Source organism: Eutrigla gurnardus (assembly GCF_963514095.1).
Source record: "Eutrigla gurnardus genome assembly, chromosome: 15".
NCBI classification, from domain to species: domain Eukaryota; kingdom Metazoa; phylum Chordata; class Actinopteri; order Perciformes; family Triglidae; genus Eutrigla; species Eutrigla gurnardus.
In genome coordinates this window covers 783,336-807,240 of record NC_139938.1, presented here as the reverse complement: position 1 = coordinate 807,240, position 23,905 = coordinate 783,336, and the positions used below count along the sequence as shown (strand labels likewise).

The 23,905-nt window shown below is 41.5% G+C and overlaps 1 protein-coding gene across 1 annotated transcript; it reads right to left on the bottom strand.

The window, feature by feature from the left end:
* Nucleotides 1–4,335: 4,335 nt before the first annotated feature.
* crebrf (creb3 regulatory factor) lies at nt 4,336–22,100 on the bottom strand. The gene is made up of 10 exons (XM_084028230.1): nt 21,950–22,100; nt 13,636–13,873; nt 13,412–13,537; nt 10,484–10,659; nt 7,988–9,150; nt 7,655–7,852; nt 5,723–5,912; nt 5,475–5,548; nt 5,158–5,277; nt 4,336–4,929 (listed from the first exon to the last, which is right to left on the bottom strand). Exons 2-10 carry the CDS (start codon nt 13,642–13,644, stop codon nt 4,811–4,813), a joined length of 2,175 nt encoding a protein of 724 aa, XP_083884356.1. The 5' UTR covers nt 13,645–13,873; nt 21,950–22,100; the 3' UTR covers nt 4,336–4,810.
* Nucleotides 22,101–23,905: the final 1,805 nt, after the last annotated feature.

The window sequence follows — 23,905 nt, the reverse complement described above, 5'->3', positions numbered from 1 at the left end:
TTTGCTGAAGAAGAGCTTTATGGATCCACTTAGCTTTTATTGGACAAGAGGAGCACAAAGTTACACACTCTATTAGCTTAATAGTTGACTGTATAGGATTTATATAATCAGAAATAAAAAGAATAAGGAATAGTTTTACTGGCGTGGATTTTCACTCATTTCCTTGACTGTTAAAATGCCACAGAGTCTCCTGGATTGAAGGTAAAGTTGCACAGCTTGCGCCTATCATGTTAAATGTAAAAACCTGTGAGGACTCTTTCTTGAATCAGCCATTGTGATCGACTACAAAACACACATGCTCCGCTGAGCTGGTCTACTGTTGGCCAACCAGCAGCCCTTTAACCACTGTTGACCCCCTACCAGACCGGGGCAAAATGTATCTGAAAATATTTTCACAAAAAGATACAATTGAGCACAAGTAGTTCAAATCTTTGAAGCTATTTTTCAGACATATTTCACCACGCCCGCTACTTCAGTCAAGGTTGTTTTGAGCCAATTAGGCTGAACGGATTTGTTGTTGTTGACTGTATATTGGCAGGACAATGCCATGAACCTCGGGCACACCCCTTGGCATCTGACATGTCTGCGAAGTTATTATTTTTGTTTGTGTGTAAGTGAAAAGTTCAAAAAGGCAATAAGTGTCCGGATTGAGTCTCCATTTGTAACTGGCTTGCCATACAGTACAGTGATATAGTAACTTCCCCCAAGGCGGCCCGGAACAACATCTTTCAAACGGGCTCTTCCTGGCCGCCCTAGGCTAAACCCCCTCCTCATTAAGTCACAAGTAGAAATCAGTTTACAAATGATAACAATATAGCTCTCTGGAGAAATGTGTCTACACTGTACATCACCCTGAAGAGGAAGCCAAAGCAGAATCAATTTTTCCATAGGAAACCTCTACTGAAGGCAAATGAATCATGACGCCAAGGGGGTCAGCATCAGGATCAACGTAGGGGCCCTGGAATCAAAACCCTCTTTTTTTTTTTTAAGACCACAAACACACTATTCACACAGCTCCTGACCAGGAAATAGACCTATCCGGTCAAGAGACTGGGCTTCCCAAAGCCAAGTAATGACATACGTTCTTACAAAACCTCACATCATTACATGGCTCCAGAAACATGTAGACCTAACCCTCGTCAGGCCACACACCTATTACCTGCTAGTTTATAGACCTAGCCATGTCAGGTAATAGACCTATCCTAGCAAGTAGTTGTGAAGTACACTTGCAGCATTCACACCAGGCCTTTTAGCAGCAAATGGAAGAAAAAAATGCTTTTCTTTTTGTTTTAGTTTTTTCCTTTTTTGGACAAAGTGCTTTTGTTTTCAAACAAATAAGATAGAATATTCTATACATATATCTAACATTTAGAAGTTACATATTAACTTAAAGGCTATTTACAAAAAGGAATCACTACTAAGAAAATAGCTATGGACGGTAGGGGAGAGCAAGTCATTAGGCTACGACTAGAACTAAGAAGTCACATAAGAATCATGGATACTCATCATTCTAGTTTCAGAAAAAAAAGCACCATTTCTCCCTTTTTAGACGGAACAGAAATCAGTAAAAAAAAAAATATATATATATATATATATATATATGTATGTATGTATGTATATATATATATATATATATATATATATATATATATATATAAATAATATGTATTATATATTATATATACATATAATGTAGCACTAGCTGTTATTCAATCACATGATACGGAAAGACCACAGCTCTGCCTCACGATCATCAGACATCAGAGTTAATTCTGTGAAAGAGTAACTTCTTCACATCAAACTACCCTGAATTCAGCCTTGTCAAATGTGTATTTGTTCTATGTATTCACCTGCTAACAGAGAGAACTCTGGTTGAATTTTCGATTTCCTGGGAATGGCGGTATTTCCTCTGAGGAGGCCAGCGGGGAGGCAGGCATACAGGCTTCATGCATTTTTAAAGGTTGTACATGCTGCTAATTTATGACCTGGATTATCTAACTGTGTGTGTGTTTTGGTGAAGAAACGTATTCTTTGTGGCTGTGACGGGTCAGGAAGGATGTGGGCTGAGTACTGAAGGCAAGGCAAGGCCAGGCAGGTAAAATTCAGCAATGCAACCTCAAAGACAGCAATGCCAATCCCAGCAAACGCAAAATTCAACCGATTTCATGGTGGAGGGAATATGTGTGAAAATCAGAATAACAACGCACAGTGCTGTATCCACGTCAATCTGAGACACACTCAAATGGCTTTGGCTTTCCTACAGCAACTGCCCTCACATCTCCAAGCTGTTGTCCTCTGAGTTTCTTGCTTTCCTGGACAAGTCCCTGTCCTCACTGAAAGACAGCATGCCCTCATTAGTTTCATAGACCATTCAAAGTATACCACGGCTTCGCTGAACTGTTTCAAACATCCCTTAGCCATCAAAGGAGACCGAAGGGGTCATGTGTCCGTTTATATATCAAACTATCAGATCGACTGATTGCTCTTTAAGACCTCCACATGTCATTCTCTCCACTCAACAAATCCTTCCAAAGCAACAGGAAAGACAGCAGGCAGCTAAAAGTACAAAAATATAACAAGAACATTTTTTTTTTTTTTTGGTTTTTGTATTATTTTTTTTTTTTCTCTCTCTAACTTTCTCGATGCAAGGATAGGCTATAGAAATGTGTCATGCTTAATAAATCAATTGTCATGAAAAGTGGCATTTCACCATTGATAGATAGAGCATTCATGTTTCTATATACAGTACTTTAAAACACAATTCAGTTAATATTCTGTGGATGAACTAGACCTCATCTACCTACAGAAAGTGACAAACAGGAACAAAACATTTTGGTTATTGTTGGTGACATTTGACACAAATATGTAACATAGCTTATCTACTAGCGCTCTTGGTTTTTGTCCTAGATAGCGCAGTTAAAACAATTAGCATGTGAAGGGAGGAATCAGTTCAGGAATGAAGTGCTTGCTAAGCAACACATCTACCGGAGAAGCCCACAGATGGGGTTAATTTTCAGATAAAAAAAAAAAACATGAATGAATGTTCCTTTTCTGTACAGAATTGGACCCAAGCTAATTTCACAGTTCTATGAAGTTCCCTGACCCTCCCACATTTCTTACATTCAATACGGCGTCAGGTAAGCTGTGCAAAACCTTACTTTAACTGGCTGGTCGCCATTTCGTTGCATGTGTCTTTGGTACAAAAAACAATCAAAATATAGTGTGCAAATTTTTTTTTTTTTTTGTAACTCTAAACGAAAAACATCTGTTTCCCCCTCCCCCGATCCCTAAAGACAAGAGTACCAAAAACCAAAAAGTAATCCATTGCAGAGCCCTCCTATATACACAGACTCTGTGGCATGATGCAACAAGAGCTTCCACTTGTTTTATGTACATTCAGAATATCTTCGGACGACGGAAATACACAACGAACCCCCACAGTTTTCTCCCTCCTTGCATTAACGAACAACCTCCCTCAGTCTAAAGCTGTCCTCTCCTTGGCTGGACCTCGGGGAGTTCTGACCAATCGCCTCTTCTCGTTCAGTCCCTCTCACACACTCACTCAGACTTACAGAAACACACATACATACACAAGGCACAATGAATAGAACTCTGATCAAACACTAGTATGAACACACCAAACTGTTAGCCTGGTCATCTCTACTGTACAAAAAGAGGAGCCAGTGCCGTTTTTCACTGGGAGACACTTTTATGTACAGTTTCCTAGAGGAGATGGATGACTGTTTATGTCATCTTCATCACCACCATCATCATCTTCCTCACAGTCTGCTCCCATTCTGGCAAAATGTCCATTTCATCCAGTCCAGTTATAACCAGCACGAGGCCAAAAAGCATCAAACTACGTGCTCTTCCTTCTCCACATGGTCAACCTCCTGCTGTTTAAGTTGACATGGTCAAACTGAACCATTAAGCTTCCTCCTGCCTGCCAGAAACGTCTAACCAGCACGATGTCCATCGCTTAATCGCTACAAGTCTCATTTTGATTGCAAGCTTCTGCTGCTTTTTCGTTTAAAGCTTTGTTTCGCTAAAAGTTCAATACTATATTTTTAACAACAGCAGATTGGCAAATAGGGGATGGCATGAACATATTTAGGCCTTCAATACAAAATATTTCCTGCCAGCCCAAAACGCCTCAGCGCCGCCCACTTCTACTTATTTCTTCTCTGCAGCCGTTTTTGCAACCAAAGCTGTTTTCATCATTCTTTAACTGAGTGGGTCAACTTAACATCCTCGAGTTCATTTTGGATGCCATGTAAGGTGAGCCTCTTCTAGGAAACGTTTCCCAAACTTTGTCTGACGTGTAACAGCTCCTCCTCCATCATTCAAACCTCAAATAAATTGTGTGAAAGTATTCCAGTGATTACACTCATGTGACTGTCTTTGCGTCAGCCCTGGAAGCAGACCTCTGACAGAACCGACCCTATACAACATTATGTTAAACACATCTAACAGTCACCAGCGGATTTAGGATGTGCTATTAGCTTTACACCTAACCATCCCTTGCTTTTGGAGGTGCTTTTCCCCCCACAGACGCCGACGATGGGTTGGGAGACGGTGACGCGCCGACTCTGCGCACAGTGTGCAGAGGCAGTTAGCTAGGGGGGTAAGCCATACAGGTGCATGGCCAGAACAAGCACACATACATACACACGGGGAGTGGTATGTGTGTTTGTGTGACTAACGATGTGGATGTACTCTGGGTGGGAGGGGCATGCAGAGGGGAGCATAGTTACAATGGGACAGCACGGTGGTAATAATTTGCCCACTCCTCTCAGTGGACCGCATCCGTCTAGATTTTGGAAGTGGGGACCCTCAGGCCGACTAGTCCGCCGGTGGGGTCGCCGCGTCCTGTGTTCTCCAAAATCTTGTTGACGAAGTCTGACGTCTGCCCAGCAACAGGTGATGCCACTGCGTGCACAGGGACACAGGAAGATCTTTTCAGAGCTGTACAGCACTTTGTTTGTTATACTTACTTGTCTCAAACAAATCATCAAAACAATGATTTTTGTACAGCAGCTACAGATAAATACTTTCATAACCTTTAAATTTGCTCTATTAATGTCATTTCAAGTAATGCATATATTTCATCCATCAAAGGTTACTGCCAGTCATGTCTGTTTATGTGTGTCAGCTCACCGAGTGTCTCCTGGATGAGATGATCCAGAGTGTCAGCCATGTTGGTTGGACGTGGGTACGAGTCCTCCACTCGGGCAACTATCTCCTCTTTGATGGTGTTGATCACAAACAGCAGTCGATCTACAGGAGGACACGTAGCGGAGCACACAAGCAAGCACAGTTGCACAGTTGTCGGGAATAGTTGGTGATAGTACCCTTATTAAAAATATGTAGAGGTAGAGTAGTACATTTGTCGAAGAACTAAATAAAAAGGCGTGAAAAAAATTGATGCAAAGGTTGATGTACTTGGTGTAAAAACAGTGTCGTAAGCAACGTACCGTACTCCGTGCTGAGTCCCCAGAGCTTCACCTTGTTCGCTTCATACTGGGCCTTCTTTTTTAAACGACAAGCTCTACAACACACAACAGATGAGTGGAGTTTACATTACATAATACTCACAAAGAGAGATCTTGTGCAACTATACTCTAAACTAGACTCATGTTCTCAGCAATATGACCTTGAAAAATGAATATACAGTGGATTGTATATAAAGGTCTGTGCTTCTCTGGTGTGTGCATGTTTTTACCTGGATGCCAACTTGTTCTTCTCCTTGCGTGAACGCGGCCGTGCGGTCAGCGGCAGCTCACTGACGGGGGTCAAGTCGCTAATCACCTTGTTCAGTTTGCGGAGCTCAGTGCCAATCTGCAGCAGCTTGCGTGGGTTGGGAGTCAGGTCTTCCACATCTGTGCGCCGAGACTTCTTCAGCATGTACTTTCCTTCATGACCACCAATGAAAAGAAGGAATTAGAGATGACATGCATGTTAAAAATATCTTTGAATAAATGAATCTTTTGTTTGCACCTCTGTCAGCCTCCTCTTGTTTTCCATCTCTTCATTATGAAGTACTAAGGGGATTTTCAAATGCCCACAAGATTTAAGTGCATACTCTTTTTGAAAACGAATACCAAATTATCAAAATGCAATATAAGTCCTCCTCTACACATGCAACCCATTCTCACTCTAATGCGTCAAATAATACAGCTTGGTCAGTGTTACATGTGTTTTCCAAATAAACAAGAGGAAATTGGGCAACAAAACAACTCAGTTAGGCTTCGGAAATAAGACAATGTTATCTTCACTGACTAATGACTCACGTGACAAGAGAAAAATTAATCGTGACTATTGACTATTGCTAACGACAGGACTGAAGTATCATGCTCTTTATACTACGTCCGTTGCTCTGCCTACTCTCACACGCTAAATGAGCATCGGTGTCAAGATGCCAAGGAGCACTGACCAAGCTGCATTTCACACCTTGGCAGTGAGAACTGGTTGACATATGCAAAAAAAAATTCAGACAAAAGGATAAAAAAAAGAAGTACGGACATGAAAGAAATGCTTTGCAGGCTTGTGCCGTTTATGTGAGAAATAAATCCTTTTATTTAATATTTCCAATGTGATCACTGAACCTATAGCATTACTGCAACATGCTATGCACAGCTGCTGTCGTGGAAAATCCAATATGACACAGTCCCACTGAAAGTACTTGCAGTGTGCAGTCTCCACTAAAAGGCTTATATGATACGTTTTATGCACTGATGCATGATCGAGGTGGTGAAAAAGAATAATACAATAATCCAGTCTTTCAGTTGAAGGCTTTCATCAAGCATTGACTTAACATCGTAAGCAAGTGTTGCAGCAATATATATATATATTTACAATTTGCCGTAAATTAATCGCAATTAATCGCTTTCTTTCTTCTTAAGAATAAAGTATTATAATTTATATTTAAATGTAAAATGATGGAATTTATGTAGAATCAACACAAAGGAAGTATTTAAATCAAAATACTATTGTTAAATAGCAGCTTTTTTAACTTTAAGCACAGATTCTCTCATGTGAACTACAGATTTTCAAAGAAACCATCAAGGCCATCAAAATTAACTGTCAGCTTGAAAAAGGCATATTTCTTATATGCACTAACAGAACATTTCAAAAAGGTCCACAATAGACCATGCAAATATGGAAAAAAGAACAAGGAAATATTCTGCTGTGAAGTCAGATTGATTGATTCACTCCATAGAACAACAAGTCAACTTAGTCCTCCTTTACATTCAGCCCGTTACGGAGACAGACCAGTCTATTTACATTGTCAGGATAAAGCAGCACACGCCACATCTAGTGTTTCTCACGCAGACAAATTACCGGGATAATAAAAAAATAAACTCCTCGGCGATCGCTCGCCACGACCCCCCCCTCCCCGCTGACGCCGCAGCCTCAGCCAAAATCTTACGCTGAACTCGAAATCGAAAACGAATGGCTAACGGCTTTGCGGCACACGTCGTCATAGGTCTTACGTCAGTCGCCACGGGAAGTAAACAAAACACAGCTGCGTTAATTTCGTTAAAAAAACGTGTTAAATATTTTATAATTAACGCAAAGATTAACGCGTTAATTTTGACAGCACTAATATATATATATATATATATATATAATGTATGTATGTATGTTAATATACCATGGAGTGGCCCATTCTTCTGGTACAGGTTGCTAGGCAGCGTGTGTCTATCCCACTCAGACGGCTTTAGCATGCGTTCCTGTTTGGAGGGGGTGAGCTGCTCGCTGTACTCCCAGAAGTAGCGACGCTTGCCTCTCTTCCGGCTGGAAACACCTGCTGTCAGGCCTTTTATGTCCTCCATCAGTTCCATGTCACATCCTGGATAAAATAAGACAGCAGAATTCAGAGCAACAGGGAAGTGAACATTAATGAGAAATAACGAACAAAGGATAATAATTTAACACATTTCTTAAATAATGATAAGCCAGAAGCATGAAGATGACGTGTTGCTACCTGGCTCAGAGAAGGCGTCACTCATGTCGTCATCCTTGTCAACTTCGTAGTCTTCATCCTCCTCCTCCTCGTCCTCGTCCTCCTCGTTCTCAGACAGCTCATGCTCACTGCCGAAACCCTCATCGTGATCTTCGTCGTCCAGCTCAAGCCCATCGCCTTCCTCCCCCTCTGCCTCTTCCTCATCGTCATCCTCCTCGTCCTCCTCGTCCTCCTCTTCCACTTGGGAGTGGGCTCTGCCGGCCAGTTTGCTGCGGGTCAGAAACAGAGAGTAGTTGTGCTCCTCCTCCTTGCTCTTCTCCGTGCCCTCGACAGCCAGACCGCTGCTTGCCCCTGCCACGACATCGCCCCCGCTGACCAGCCCAGAGGTGCTGCCCTCCATTGCCTGGCTCGCCTCAACCAGTTGAGGCACGGTGGCAGACCAGCCAACGGGTATCTCCCTCCTCCCTACCCCCTCGGCCCTCCTCTCAAAGCTTGTCAGGCTGGCAGAGCCACTGGCTGCCGCGACAGGAATTACAACCAAGGTGGTGCTCGCTGAAGTGCAGGCCTTCTCATCTTGGGGCTGGGAGAGAGGTAGAGGTGGATCTGACTTCTCAAAATCCATTTGGGAGGGCATGTCAGGCTGACTTTTATGCAGAGCACTCACACGGACTTCAGCCTTCCGCACAAAGTCAGTGCCGTTAGAAGTTGGGGCTGCCATCTTGGTTCCTGACCTCTGGGGCTTAGTTTCAGCTTGGCTGAGGTCTTGGTTGAAACTGAGGAGGTTCTCGGTCTTGGCCATAGTCTCAGTGCTGGTAGGGACAGGTCTGGTGGCTTTTTGGGAGCCTTCAGGAAAGTCTGGGAGAAGGCTGCGGGAAGGGCGGGAAGAGGATGTGGAGGTTGGGGAGCGCCGTGCAGCGGCGTGGCCCGATCCCTGGCCAGGGATCATGGGTCTTTTACTGTGACAGGGAAGCTGGGATGGTTGAGGCTGAGGAGAAGGCTGTGTCAGATCAGCAGGGGGGTAGAGCGCCTCACACACAGGCTGCGAATCCTCGCTGTTGAGCTGAGCCAGTGTCGGGGTTCGACCAATCACTTCCTCGTCCTGGTAGGGACTAGAGAAGTCATCTAATCCAAGAAAATCCACCTCTTTGGTGCCCCAGATGTCACAGCTGGCCAGCCGTGTGTATCTGCCAAACACAGAGACATGCACTTCTTTCAAAAATTAACATTTCCATTGTCTTTTCATTATATATAACCTTGAAAATGTAACCGTTAACTCTTTTTCATCTTAATATGTAGGATATATAGCCTGATCATTGTTAAGTGAATATATTTTGGACCAAACAAGACATTTGTTTCAGTATTTTTCAGTGATTGATTAGGGAAAAAGTATTTGAAAGATGAATCAACAAGGGAAGATATATAGATACAAACATGCATTGTTCACTATTCAGAACTGCAATGGGATCGAGTTTGGGATAAGTGCACATTTTGAAGTTTAAAAGTTGAAACATTTCAAGTCTCAATGATGAATCTGTGCAGAGACTGCAGAGTTTTTTTGAACTGTAATTTTTGCCTGAGACTCAGTTCAGGGTTTGTGTGTAAGGTGGTGTTGGAAGCCTACCTTACACACGGGATCACAACACACAAAAATATCCAGATTAAGAATAATACTTAATACACAGTTAGGAGCTCACAGAGAGAATGTAACTTCTAGTGACCCAGAAATACACTCTATTAGACATTACAGCTTCCAAACATGCAGCATGGGCCTAAGCTGGACAGTCGAGGTTGTAAAAGAGTGACTTACTCATTAGCCAAAATATACAGCACTCCACTTACATCTGACCTCAATGAACCCTACAACAGCACTATTCCACCATTCCACTCAGTGTTAAAAACTTTAAGACTTTAGAAACTGTCCTCTGCCCTCAGCTGACACTCTGAATCAGAGGAGAGGACATAAACCATTTGGGCAGCGAAGCATCAGGATGGGTGCAGGACAGCACCTGAGATCTCAGGAGACTGCGGCTGCCAGCTTTGTCATTTGCTGGTCTCTTAAACCACTCCCCCTGCCTCAGAGCAAAACCACTACCCTCTGTCTGTGCCAGGCCGTGTTGTCCTCCCTCCCCTAATCTACAGTACATCCTTCATCATGCTCACTGGCGTATTTCCAAATCTTTCTGGACAATAATGGAGCACTATGGTACAGAGAAATATGTAGATAAACAAGACAACAATTGTTAGTAAGTTAATTCACTTTTAGTAGCCTCACCACCGACTAGTTACAAGCAGTACATTTTAAGTAAGATCCTTTGAACAATTTCTTTTTCCGGCGATTCTTTCTCAGAGTCATTTCATCTCAGGACACCAAATACAATCTCCTGTACTGCAATTTAATCCCGTGGTAGTTATTGCCCAGTAAAACACAGTTTTTCATTCATCAGTTTGTTATTTACCTGCTGCCGTTTGTAACGCGATCTAAAATAAGCCAGAGCACATCAATAAATCATCCAGTACCTGGTGAGGTCTTCCCAGTAGGAGTCCCACTGTTCGAACGCTGAGCTGCTACAGACCGTCTCACACTCGCCCAGACCCATGAGCTGATCCACACAGCCCTCCATCTCCTTGCCTCCATCCCCGACCCCAACGATGCTGTCCCCACAGGGGCTCTGACGGTGGGTTATGTCTCTGTCCTGGAGACGGGAGGAAAACATGGTGACAACAAGGTGAGTCAAGCAGGGGGCGGTTAGCAGATGGTTTATTTACTTTGAGTATACTTTTTGTTGTTATTTGCATAGATAAACTTGAGATCACAAACCAAGGACTGATTACTGCATCACAAAACTAGTAACTTGATATTATGTTATACACTAATACCAACAAAAAAGTGAGCTCCTCTTGTGCCAATTATCGTCAAATTCCTCATTGCAGAAAGTGAAGGAATGAACAACTGATAGCAGAGACAGAGATGAAACACTATTTAAGTATTTCTTCATCAAAAAAAGAGGGCAAATGGACCCCAAAACAACAGGACGGCAGGACAGACATGACAGAAATATTCATAGTCGTCTCAAGGGAAAGGTACATCACGCCATACAGTTGTAATTCATTGTCTATGTAAAATATTTGAAAAGATTAACTACTTTGTGTGCCATTAAGATGTACATTGTCAAAGAAGGACCAGTCCATGTCAAACGACTAATTATGCTTGAAATTATCAATAAAAATCAATTAATTGTGCACCCAGGTGAAGAAATATATTTATTTGTTCAATTTGAAATTCAGTGAATGAGCAAAACACTGCCATTCCTATCTGGTTATTGTATAAATAAAATAGAAATTCACAACTGTACATATATTGGTCATTGTACTTCACTTGGTTACAATTTTCATATTTGTTTTTCATATTAATATCAAAATGAATCAAGAACATTTGAGCAGAGATAATCGCGCTATGAATTTATGTCAGTGTAAGCCTCGTGGTTAGATGTCTATGGAAGTGCATTGACATCTCTTATATGTTTTTTCTGTCAGAAGCATTTGCATTTCTCCAGAATGAGGCAGAACACATCCGTGGTGTGTGTGTGTGTGTGTGTGTGTGTGTGTGTGTGTGTGTGTGTGTGTGTGTGTGTGTGTGTGCTGTTTGACAGCAGAGAGGGAGTGAAGCTCATAACAACATAGTTTTCATGCAGTAAAAGAGTTTGCAGGCCAGTCAGCGAGTCACATCCGTCCACAGTGAAAATGGATGCTGGAAGAAGATGACAGATCATCCTACACTTCATCATCACATTAATGCTTTACTATGGTGCAAGTAATTGAGAGCGTGGCAGTGAATCACTATTTTTTAGTCTACAGCGGACAGTAAATCTAGGTCGACACCTGCAGCTGACAGCGAGAGTGGTGACAGACGAGCTGACATCAGCCACATGTGAGCCTCGCAGATGTCACACTGCTGCTAAACAATTAGGCATGGGCCTCTCAGTTTTAAACGCTATTTTGGCAGCCGAGCTGACCACAGGCAAGTGTTTATTTACAGTTTTTGCCCAATGGGTTTTCAATTTACACAAGTTACCCTACAATATGACTATGGCTTAAAACCCCTGCAAAAGGGGAGGGAATCTGGGAAGTTATTCTGTCAAACAAATGATGAAGAATTTATGAGTAATATTGGACCTCTGTTAAGATGTCTGACACTCTACTAACATGTACGAGGGAAATGCTCTTATTTTATTATAATTTTAATAAGAAATTAACAAAAACAAAACGCCCTGTGAGAATTGTCTCTGGTATTGGTTGGGAGTTTGTGTGCTGCATAACATGTAACCTAATATTGTTTTCTGATACGGGTGGGGACACCGGTGCCAAGCTGTAAGCAACTGTGACCAGTCAAGCAGCGCGGCACAGTGCAAGTTTTTTTCCACCACATGGCCAGAAGATGAAAAAAAGCGTACTCTGATGGAGGTGTGCTTGAATCTTGCAAAGCACATTAAGAGTCTGCAGATCTTTACTATGTGAGTTTCTGCTTGTACTTTTCCACCCTATAAACCTGACAAATAACTCAGAATAAGTCCATATCTTGTTGTGTGCACTTGTTTTTTATTTAAGTGTAGCGACGCAGACAAAGCAACACTTACTCCGTGATAAACCAATTGGATTTTCAATAGGTGCTTCACAATAAAAGGCTATCAATGGTCTGATCTGAAAGTGTGAACAGGAACGTAGAACTGAAAATATAGTCCAAATTACAGAGATTCCAGTTAGAAGTTATAAAAAGGACTGAAAAAGTATCTGTGTGTGTGTTTCCCCTACATGTCTCATAATGCTGGATCTCCAACATTGGTGCGTCTTTCTATTTGCCACAAACACTAAGCTGCTTTGAGGGGATAAGTTTGTACTAAAACGAAAGATTTGCTCTTTTATTTTTTGGCTCTGCACTCAAATAAACAGCAAACACTGAGACAGCTCAAAAGAGCTAGCAAGGTCTGAAGTCTCCAGGGCCTAGATGAGTGTGTGTCTGCATAAATGTATCTTTGTATATACAGGAGTGGGCGATAGTAACAGTTGTACCAAGAGGCTATTAACTGTGTGTGTCAGAGATGGGGACTCGAGTCGCAAGTAAGTTGCAAACACAGTGACTTGAGATTTGGTATATTGTCATTCATCATTACATAATTTTCCCCATTATCGATTCAGCTGCGCTTTACTCGCTCTCTCTATTCTCTCCGACAGACAGCTTCTGATTTTGTCCCGGACCGGCAACCGGAGTCCTGCGACCGCTCTGACAGTCCTTTATAAATCATATCTATAAAGACCGCTGTGGTCTTCATAGATTTCAATACAAATTTAATATTTTATGCCTTCAATGGTTTTTACATTTTTTCCTGTGTGTGTGTGTGTGTGTGTGTGTGTGTGTGTGTGTGTGTGTGTGTGTGAGAACCCACTCACCAGTTCGTACATGAAATCTGGGTCAGAACTGGTGGCGAGCAGCTCAGTGCTGGTGAGGGCCTGGTCAGCAAACGAGTAGTTCTGAAAGGCGTCAGCGAAGGGAGGCTCCATCCCACTGACGCTGGGCTGCAACACAAAATAAATAAACAAACAATCGTAGGTGTCATCAACGGCAAAATATTATAAAGTGTCTACATCTGTGTCCTTACTCTTGTCCCTCTTACCTGAGGCATTGCCAAGCACAGTTGAGAGCTCCAGCTAGGAGAACCGCTGGGCTTCCTGTCCAGTCCAGTGGTCTGAGGTTGTCCGATTGGCAGCAAGAAATTACAGCTAAAAAAAAAGTTGATCTGGTGGATGCAGCCTATAAGGCTGGGGAGGGGGGAGGGGAGGGGGATGCCACTATTTAGGCTCAACCTGGCCTGGTCTGGTCTGGTCTGTTGTGGTTCTCTGTATGCTTCAGGTCTGTGGTAAAAACAGAGAGAGTGCATAGAGTACAACCGTAAGAATCAAAATAGGCAAAACAAAGAAATACACCCCCTTACATTTTAAACACAGCTGCTGCTGATTTTGTTTCTTTGCTTCCAACTAAACTGCAAGAGGTATACAGACTTTAACATAATATAGCATTGTATGGATTATAATATATAAGTTATTAATATGGAGAGTTGTTTTGGCTCTCTGAAATTTACTGTGAGAGTAATTGATACCAGAAAGGAAAGTAAAAGGCAGCAACAATACAGATAACCTGTGTTTTTCCTTTGTGGTTTGCCTTTGTCTAGTTTGCCTTCTACAAAGTTGCTGTGATGTTGGAGGATTCAACAACCCTTTTCAATTATTAGGCAGGTCTGGTGTGGTCATACCAGAATTGTCGTTTGTTGAACGTCTGAGGTTTTTTAAAAATACCCTCACCTCCATGTAAAAGTCCAACACAAGAATAACACTATCCAGGCATTTGTTTGTCACATAAATAACTTCTGTATCTCTAAAGGATAGCATCATGTATTAAGAGAGCTGCTGCGGCACCTTTTCACAGCATGTCATCACAGGGTAAACACAGTTGTAATTGATCAAATTAATTATGGTCCCATTCTGTAGTGTCACAGCCATTACAGTAAGCCAATCCCTGCAGCCTCAAAAGTATTTTCCTCATAGAGCTCAGCACCATTATAAAGGAAATTGCAAACAAGGATTACTATTCCAATTTGTATTTGTTAAACTTCCCAAGTCACTTGTAAGTGTGTGATATCATCCTCATGTAAAGTCTATCCGCCAAGCGGGAACACACAGCAATGCACATGTACAGTGGACATCATAGTTGCTGATTTTTGACATTTACATTTAGGTCATTTAGCAGACGCTTTTGTCCAAAGCGACTTACAATAAGTACATTTGTCAAAAGAAGGAAACAAAGAAACCACAACGTATCATTGCCGATAAAGTAAGAGCTAAAAATAGAACAAGTGTTAGGTCCTCATCTGAGTAAAGTAGTGCTTCAAGAGCAACAGTGCTACGATCAGAGTGCTATAGGTTATTTATTTATTTATTTATTTTTGGGGGGGGGGGGGGGGGGGGGTGTTAGTGGGTCATGCTATGTAGAGTCGAGGTGAAGTCTGAACAGGTGAGTCTTGAGCCTTTTTCGGAAGATGGCAAATGACTCTGCTGTCCTGACATTGGTCGGAAGTTCGTTCCACCACTGAGGACCAGAACAGAGAAGAGTCTGGACTTTGCTGAGCGACATTTGTTTGATTTCAGCGAGGGTGGTACCAGCCGGCCAGCTGAAGTAGAGGAGCGAAGTGCTCGCTTCGGGGCATGAGGTTTGACCAGTGTTTGAAGGTAGATGGGTGCCGTTCCATTGATGGCCCTGAAGGCCAGTGTCATCGTCTTGAATTGGATGCGTGCTGCAACAGGGAGCCAGTGGAGGTCACGGAGGAGGGGGGTCACATGGGAGAATTTGGGTAGATTGAAGATAAGACGTGCTGCAGCGTTCTGGATACGCTGCAATGGTTTAATCGCAGAGGCCAATGGTTTATAGGCCAATATTGACCTATCAAAGCAGAGTGTGGTGCAGAGCAGAGCAGAGCAGATGTGGTGAAGAGTCAAGCAGTCATTTCCCCTTTTCAATATACCTCTAATCTATTACTACCCCTGACACCCATCATGTCACTTATGCTCAAACAGAAATCGTCCGATATAGCGATAGCAACATTTTTTACTCCCTAACATCAGAATCTTCATTGGCCCCAAAAATCCATTATCGGTTGGGCTCTACCAGACATGGAGAGAGCATCAGACATTTGATGGGGCCGTAAAATGTAAATTTTTTTCAAAATCATGTGTCCACTTTGGGTTTTAAACAGGACTTCTAACAAACAGAGACTGTAGTAAAGGCTCTGGCAGTGCACTTGTAATGAGTCAATTAATCACTATGGGAACGCAGGCCCAGACAGGCTCCAGAAATCCTCTTTGCCATGCAAAGACAGTCTCCCCAGTCAGTCACTGTGAAAGGACTTCATCCAAGAAGACGTCACCTGTTGTGTGCTTGCAAGCGAGAAAGTGGACCGTTAGGTTAACCGTTACAGAAAATGTATCATAGTTGTGTCATTGATTAATCTGATGACTGGTCTATAAATTAATCTATTCATCTTTTAGTCTATAAAATGCCAGAAAAATGTAAAAATGGTGATGTCTACTAATGTTTTTTTTTCTCCCAAAAAACAGTCCTAAAACACAAAGATATTCTGTTTACAATGATATAAAACAGGATTAGATATTCACAATTGTGGTGGAAGAATTTAGGATTAATTTTCAAAATAAATGCTGGGTATTGATCTGGCAATGGACTAACTGATTAATCGAGTAATGGTTGAAACTCTAATATGAAGTAAGAAAACAGCCGAGAGTGGTGTTAATATTGTTGTTGTTGCATAGGCAGATCTGTTATTATCTGTCTGCATTTAAATGACTTGCAGGATGTTCTTCATTCATTGTCCCTTTGTCCATTCTACTGAAACAGCAAGTCTATTGGCAAGTCTAGTGTACAGCAGCTCCCTGGCTCCCCAGAAGCTGTTGGAAGTTTTTGAGAGAATAAGCTTCTTAGAAGAATAAGATATTTGGTGTGTGTACTCCAATCCCTTCCCTCATTATTTGTTGAGAAAGCACCGGACTCTCACCCCACATTCGATAAGACAGTACATCGAGCTTAACCTTAACTTTATTTTGAATAATCAAATTCTGCCCTCCTCTCATTCTCTGCTTGTTTATCATTCTCTCACTTCTCTGCACCACCTACTGACAGATCTCTGGGTCCTTTGCTGCTTTTGCATGGCAAATAAATGTGAATCTGCACAGAGACATGACCCCTGCAGTGAACAGCTGACAAACTATCGTACACCAATCCCACTCCCTCTGAGGCCAGGGGGACGACATCACTTCCTCTCACAGGGCGCTGACTGACTCAAATGAACTTCTCACCCCGGAGCTGTCCCGGTGTGTACACAGTACTTTGCATGGAGACAGGAAGTGGCAAAAAACACATTGGGTCACACCACACATGTACAATAGCAGTTGTAAAAGCAACACTTTTTTTATAAACACCACTTGTGCAAGCACACAAGTCTGTGCACACAAATATGCATGTGCTCACATACTCTCTTAATGACCAACACTATATTTGGAAGCTCAGCCTCTGAAATACAATTGTGATCATCATCATATCTCAATCTCAATGTGTGCTTCCTTCCAGGGCAGCTGTGTCTGGTGTCACTTAGCACAAGCACACTGAGGAAACATACAGTCTGAACACAACAGTAATGGCAGAAGCATTGATCACGATGATTTGCTATCATAGAAGGAAAAAAGAAAGCCTTTCTGTGTGTATAAACATGCAGAAAACAAGTCACAACGCTCCTCGCCTCTCCAGACAAAGCTGCACTGAATAGTTTCCAGTAGCAGCATTTAATATGCCAACTCACTGCTTTGTAGCTGACACGGGCTGCGATGTAGAGCTGGATATCTATGACTAACCCTGACTGGCCCCAAAAGACTGGAGTGCCCCCCCCCCCCCCCCCCCAAGACTTTGATTTTTTCCTTTCAATGGCCAAAGAGCTCCTTGTTTTCCAAAAATCACTATCATACATAGATACAGTAATGTTCACTAAAGACAGACAGATTAACTGAAACAGACAGAATTACTCAACAGTACTGGATATTTGCAGTATCATGCTTACATCTCAGAATTGCATCGGTGATAGACAATTTTAGTTGAGTCTGAGACTAGGGCTGGCTTTTGGCCACACAGTCCAGGTAACAAAACACTAGCCTCAGTCTTCATAATATGATTGACACTCGAATATGCCTCACATTTTGGATGTAGCAAACGTCTTGTTACACAGTTTACAAAAATAAGCTTTTGTTCTGTATAGCATCCTCTAACAACAAACTCATGAAGCATCACAGTGCAGTCTCTCTACATATGTATGGTTTCCTGTGTGAATGTCAGGTTCACACCTGCAGCTGTTTACGATGAGCTAGAAATAGACTCCGACAAGAGCTCAGTCTTCTTTGCAGCATCAGCTGGCGTTGCTGTTTCATCTGATAGAATAAAATGTTTTTCACCATACCTATATAAATAGATTAATGAATTAATCAAGAGATGGAAAGAAACCTGAATGCAAAGTTGATGGTATGGTTCCATACATAATAGTTGTCATTATCAAGTAAAAATAACAGCCAATATTCATATTTTCAACAAGCAAGTCATGCATGTTTCCAAAAATAACTGTTTAGTGTTTAGTGGTGACTGCACTCATAGCTCCACTATCATGCAAACAGCTGACATTCGCCGCCTCACAACATTGGACGTGATCCAAGTAGGTCAATCAGCAGTGTCTTATCTGGAATGAGTTACCTACGGATACCAGTCAGCCCCTGATATCTTACTGGATAACAAGCAGCTGATACCAGACTGTTTGCAAAACATGAGAGAAGCTCTGAACATCATGAAAGGTTATTAATCCATAACTCTTAAATGTGTGTGCACAGCGCAGCATCAGACACACATTAGACAGGTTGAGACTTTAATGATATATTTATATGGCCATGTTAATTAGAAGGTTGTAGCAGGTGGGTGACAGAAGGGCAGGTAAATCAATATTACTGACTATGTATCACTTATGAATTGACTTTCAGTGGACTCAGACTGTGACATATGTTCACAGCATGGCCATCATCTTTCATCGTTTTTACAAAGAAAAATGCCTTCATTATGAGTTTTGCCTTATATAACCGAAGGAAACAGCTCATATATACCAACATCAGAAAAATGTTTTATCATCATACTGATTTCAGTCATATGACCCATGAGCCATAGCGATGGGAGCCCACATTACCGGATGAAAAATAGTAAAAAAACTTTTCACAGCAGTCATTTGACACGTCAAACACAGGTGTAACTAATAACAATGTGAATTGCAGTGCTGCTTTGCAATAATTACTAAAAACCAAGCCATGGTATGTTTTATTCCCACCTGTGCTTTTCCTGCGACATCAGGTCAAAATGTCTGCAAGGTCAATTAATCCGGAAGGGTGTACAATATGCATTTGAATGATAACTCCAGGGGTGTCAAACTGAATCAGCAGTAAAACAGGTTCAAAAGATAGAAGCTAAAAGTTAACATTACAGATCACAGTGTAAATGTCAGCCACCACATCACAAGTGCTTGTTCTCCACTAACAGCCTCAGTTATTATGAGTGTCAACCAGTTATTGATGTGATGTTATTGATGTAATTTTTAAAAAAAATCCAATGTAACATTAACTTGATATTGGTATTCAAAATATTTGAATACATAATTCATGTTTTGTTAAGAATTAGGATGTTATGGTATTAATCTGAAAGGTAAAACCATCTCATTTTACTAAATGGCCTTTGTGCCTTTATGCCCTGTCATGTGGCCTTGGTGCCCCTAAAAAAAAAAAGTGAAGGCCAAATGGCCTTTCCCCTAAAATGACGAAATTCCAACCCTAGTGTCAATGTATAATAACTTACGTAAGTGACAACATTATGTTAATGATGGAGATAGAAGAATGAAATTGTTTGTTTAACCAGAAACAGAAGCTACATCCGCTCTCGTCAAATACACCAGACTCCACTGACAGAACAGAAATTGTACATTGTCTTGAATCACACTTCATTTCAAGTCAATAGAAACAAAATATAACTCAACAAACCTATCTTGGTTAAACTTAAACAATCACCAGCAGAAGTGCAAGTGCAAAGATGAACCACAGCAGTTTTGATTACTTTTATTTGTTTCTGTTGAGTTTGAATTATGTTTTTTTACAACACAGTAAAAATTTTAAAAGAATTTCAATTGAGTCCGCTGTATTAAGCGAAAGAGAACGCTGCTGTCTAAAAAAAAAAAAAACTTTTATCTGTGTAGGGATCCTTTATTTTATTCACATTACAATAATTGAAAAGCAAATGCAGATATAGACAACATAAATATTCCACATAAATAAATATTACATGTCTGTAAAGGAGTAGGAGGAACTGACAGATGACTGCACATGAGTGAATTGTCAGTTTTGGTATTTGCGGCCTACTGGCAGCAGTGTGACTGAATAGTGTGACAGCAGCTGGACGGGTGGACCAGCGGTCTCTCTCCTTCACACACCGCAGGTGAAGCAGCCTGTCGCTAAAGAAGCTGTTTACATAACCCGCAAGAAACAGCACAGGGCGAAGATGCACTTTCTGTAGTCCATCTCCAGCACGCTGTAGTGTCACTGCGGCAGACCCACTAACATCACTTTTCGACCGCAGCCTGACTTTATAATCCCCAGACGACAACAACACAAGCATGTCCCAGCTGCGTGCATCACTTTTTTCTGTCCTCTGGAAACAGTTTCAATTGTTTTGTGAGGTTCTTGCAGCACTTTTTCTAAATGCTGCGCATGTGTCATCAAGTTGACGTTTTAGTGTGCTTGTTTTTTCCACTGACAGGCTCAGACCGTTATTGTAAGTGCCTGAAAACATTATGGAAAGGACCCTACCCAAAAAATGTGTCTCATTTACACAACAACACAACTCAGCCCAGGAATGGCTCGTATTAAAACACTGTTATAAATAAAGTTTCTAATAAGACAGTGTACCATACTTCTTTTAATGGCAGAGTATTTCAATACTTTTCTTGGATTGGTATACCGTGCAACACATGACACAAAAATACCATGTTTCCCTTTAAAGTACAAGTAAAATGACCTATTATAAATACCAAAAATCCATAAATGTCACAGTCTCTGCACTCATCACAGATCCTCAGCAAAGCAAAACAAACTTCAATCAAACGCGTTGTGCCAACACCCACGTAATCCTTCGACTCTATTGGTCGAGCGGATATGACGTCCCGCCTCCATGCGCCAATGAATGGCCGCGATGACTGTCAATCCCAGAAAATGCTACATAATAAACAGCCGTTTCAATCTAGGTTGAGGACGAAGATAAACAAGTTGGAGGCCTACACGTCCGTGGCCTAGATAGGTATATTTAAAAGATGCTTAAGTCAAATCTACCACCTAACCCTCAAACCTGAACACTGCTCATACATCGATCCGTGACATTTGTTAGTATTTATACTTAAGAAGAAAGACTAAATCAAACGTTTATGCGCCGAACTCGGTTGATAAAAATATACAGCAGGTTGCTTAGGTGAAAATATAAATAATGTATCATCCCAAATAAATCGTTGTGAACGATATCTCCTAGTTGGAAATAGAGGTCTGCTTCGGGTGTATTATTTAACTTACATCACATGGACATTTCTAGCTGTGTCGAGCTTTGTTCCAGCAGCGGTTTCTTGTGTTGGGGGGCGTGTACCTACAGAGAGCTCGGGCTGCCTGCAAAAAGGCAGCATTTCACTTGCTCACTGGGGCTTTTTTTTCTTACCATAAACACTGTTAAATACGGTTAGATTTAGTTCTGCCAAGCATAAAATTGTAACGCTAAATAGCTACAAGCGTACTGTAAGAGGTGCTGCATGCTTTGGATAGTTTACGAGCCGATCTTCTTACATAAGTGCAGGTTTTAACCATCCTCACCCCGAGGCAGGCATGTTACAACACTTCTGAAACAACCGACCAATTAATCATAATCAACAAAACGAAAAGCAGGTTTAGCTCCGAGTGGCATTTGACAGGGAGCGAAATGTTATCGCAGCTCACCGTGGAGCGTTAGCTAGCTACCTTTATGCACGTAAACATTTCCCGCAGCAGCTTGACAGACTGCGATGCACGATAAGAGACACGACAGGTGTCTTGATGTTCAAAAGCTGTGGTTTCTGATGGGGAACTGGTGGATCCTGCTTCCCTTTCACCCTCGGCTCCTAGTCAGTATGGCCTCCGTCCGCCCCCTTCTTCAACCCAGCTGAAGCCCGACACACGCACAACCATCTACCGTTAGCCTGAAAGCTAATCCTCTGTCGCGGAGAAAAGACATATCCGCCGCTCAGCAAAGTTCCCACGATCAATGACGACGCTACTCACTTTTAGGACGCCCGCGCACACGTCTCGCTTCGCCTCGGACCTCGTGTGTGTTCCTCCGTTGGATATAATAAGGCCCTATTTTCAATGGAGTCCACACGCTGTTACAGTTCTATCTCGGGTTTGTTTTGTTTTTCTTCTTCCTGACGGGTTCCTGGAAAGCGCGTGACTGCCCGACCTCGTGGTGCGCCGCTGGGCCAATAGGAGCAGAGCTGAGTAAAAACATTTGTGCAATGCTTCACCATTCTCATGTAATATTGTAATAGAGAGAAATACTGAGATCCTGGGTCCACCTGGGAACCAATCACCACATTATTTTTTATATAAAAGATTGTCGCAGAGTGCTAGGTTCAACATAAAGAAAAAGAAGGATACACCAAACTTATTTTGGTGGGTGAAACTGAATGTATACAGGAACTTTCATTCAAAAGCATGAATTAATGAATTAATTTTTGTTGTCCGATCTCTTACCCATGAACCTAAAACTGCCTCCCTAACCCTTTAAACATACAACGTACAAATAACTTATATATATATATATAAATCTGAAATAAATCTTTAAACCTTAAAATGACCCAGATTCTAAAACCCTGAGTTTTTTCCTTATTTTAACAACATACAACACATTTATTGATTACATTTCTCAATAACATGTTACATTTAGTCCCAACAGTGGAAAACTAAGACAAGCAATCTATTGTCTCATTCCCTCCAGGCTCCATGGAGCTCAGTCCGAAATAAATGGTCCATAAGCAGCTGTTCCAGGCAGTCACCGTCCTACTTTCACTGGAAAGAGAAACTAGGATCCATTACCTAGTGACAACAGCGGTAAGGACCAATACCAAACAAATTAATAATAATCATAATATCATCATAATAATCACATTTTTAAGAAACAGTTGGTCTGAGTTGAAGCCTTTGTAGAAAGAGAAATAATTACTCTTTCTGTTTCAGTATTACTAAGGGGAATACATGAATGCTATTACACTGAAAGCTGCCTTGTTCAAACACTCACAGCAGAGCCAGGGAACAAAAACACATCACAAGATTCAGGGGAACTCTGAGAGTAACAACCTCCATCCTTTAGCTAATGGAGAGTCAGGGGCTGGATCTTCCTCTTAAACTACCATTGGATCATTGCTTCTGTGCAGGTCAGTGGAAGCTGGCAGCGGCAGCAACACAGCAGCACAGGTGGCCACTGTGTTGATCTCAGAACACATATCACACACACATCAAACGTCCTGCAGAAAGCGTTGCCAGGTTGGCAAAGGATGGGAGAGGATCAGACTGACGAGGATGGGATGAAATATGGAGAGCGTGTGGGAAGAATCTACTGAAATGAGACACATTATTTTCATTCAACAATATTGTTATTATTAAAACACATGACATTCAAGCAGAGCACACACATTGACGTGTTAACCCTCTGGAGTCTCAGTTCATTTTGGCACATTTATGCTGAATCATGCTTCAAAAACACTGAATCCTACATTTCAATGCAACTTATTAACATCTTTTATTAGCCCCTTTGTCTGGTAAATGTCCAAAAGTTAAATTTGGCTGTTCTTTAATGGAGTATTTTCATTGTGCTACTTTATACTTCTACTCCTACTACATTTTAGAGCGACATTGTAGTTTTTACTCAACTGCATTTATTTGATAGCTTTAGTTGCGACTTGAAGATTTTAGATTAATACAAAATATAAAATAAATTATGATGTTTTATTTATAAGTTACTCTACTTTTGGTATTGGAAGTTTATTTTGATAATAAAAATGTTGTACCTTAGTTTGAATGCAGAATGTTTCCTTGTAACAGTACTTTCACACTGTGCTATTGCTCCTCTTCATAAGTTAAATATCTGAATACCATGAGCTTCAAGTATTCACAATTGTGTAAAAAAAAACAAAAAGGTGAAATCCATATTTTTCAAGGAATGGTATCACACACACAATTTGT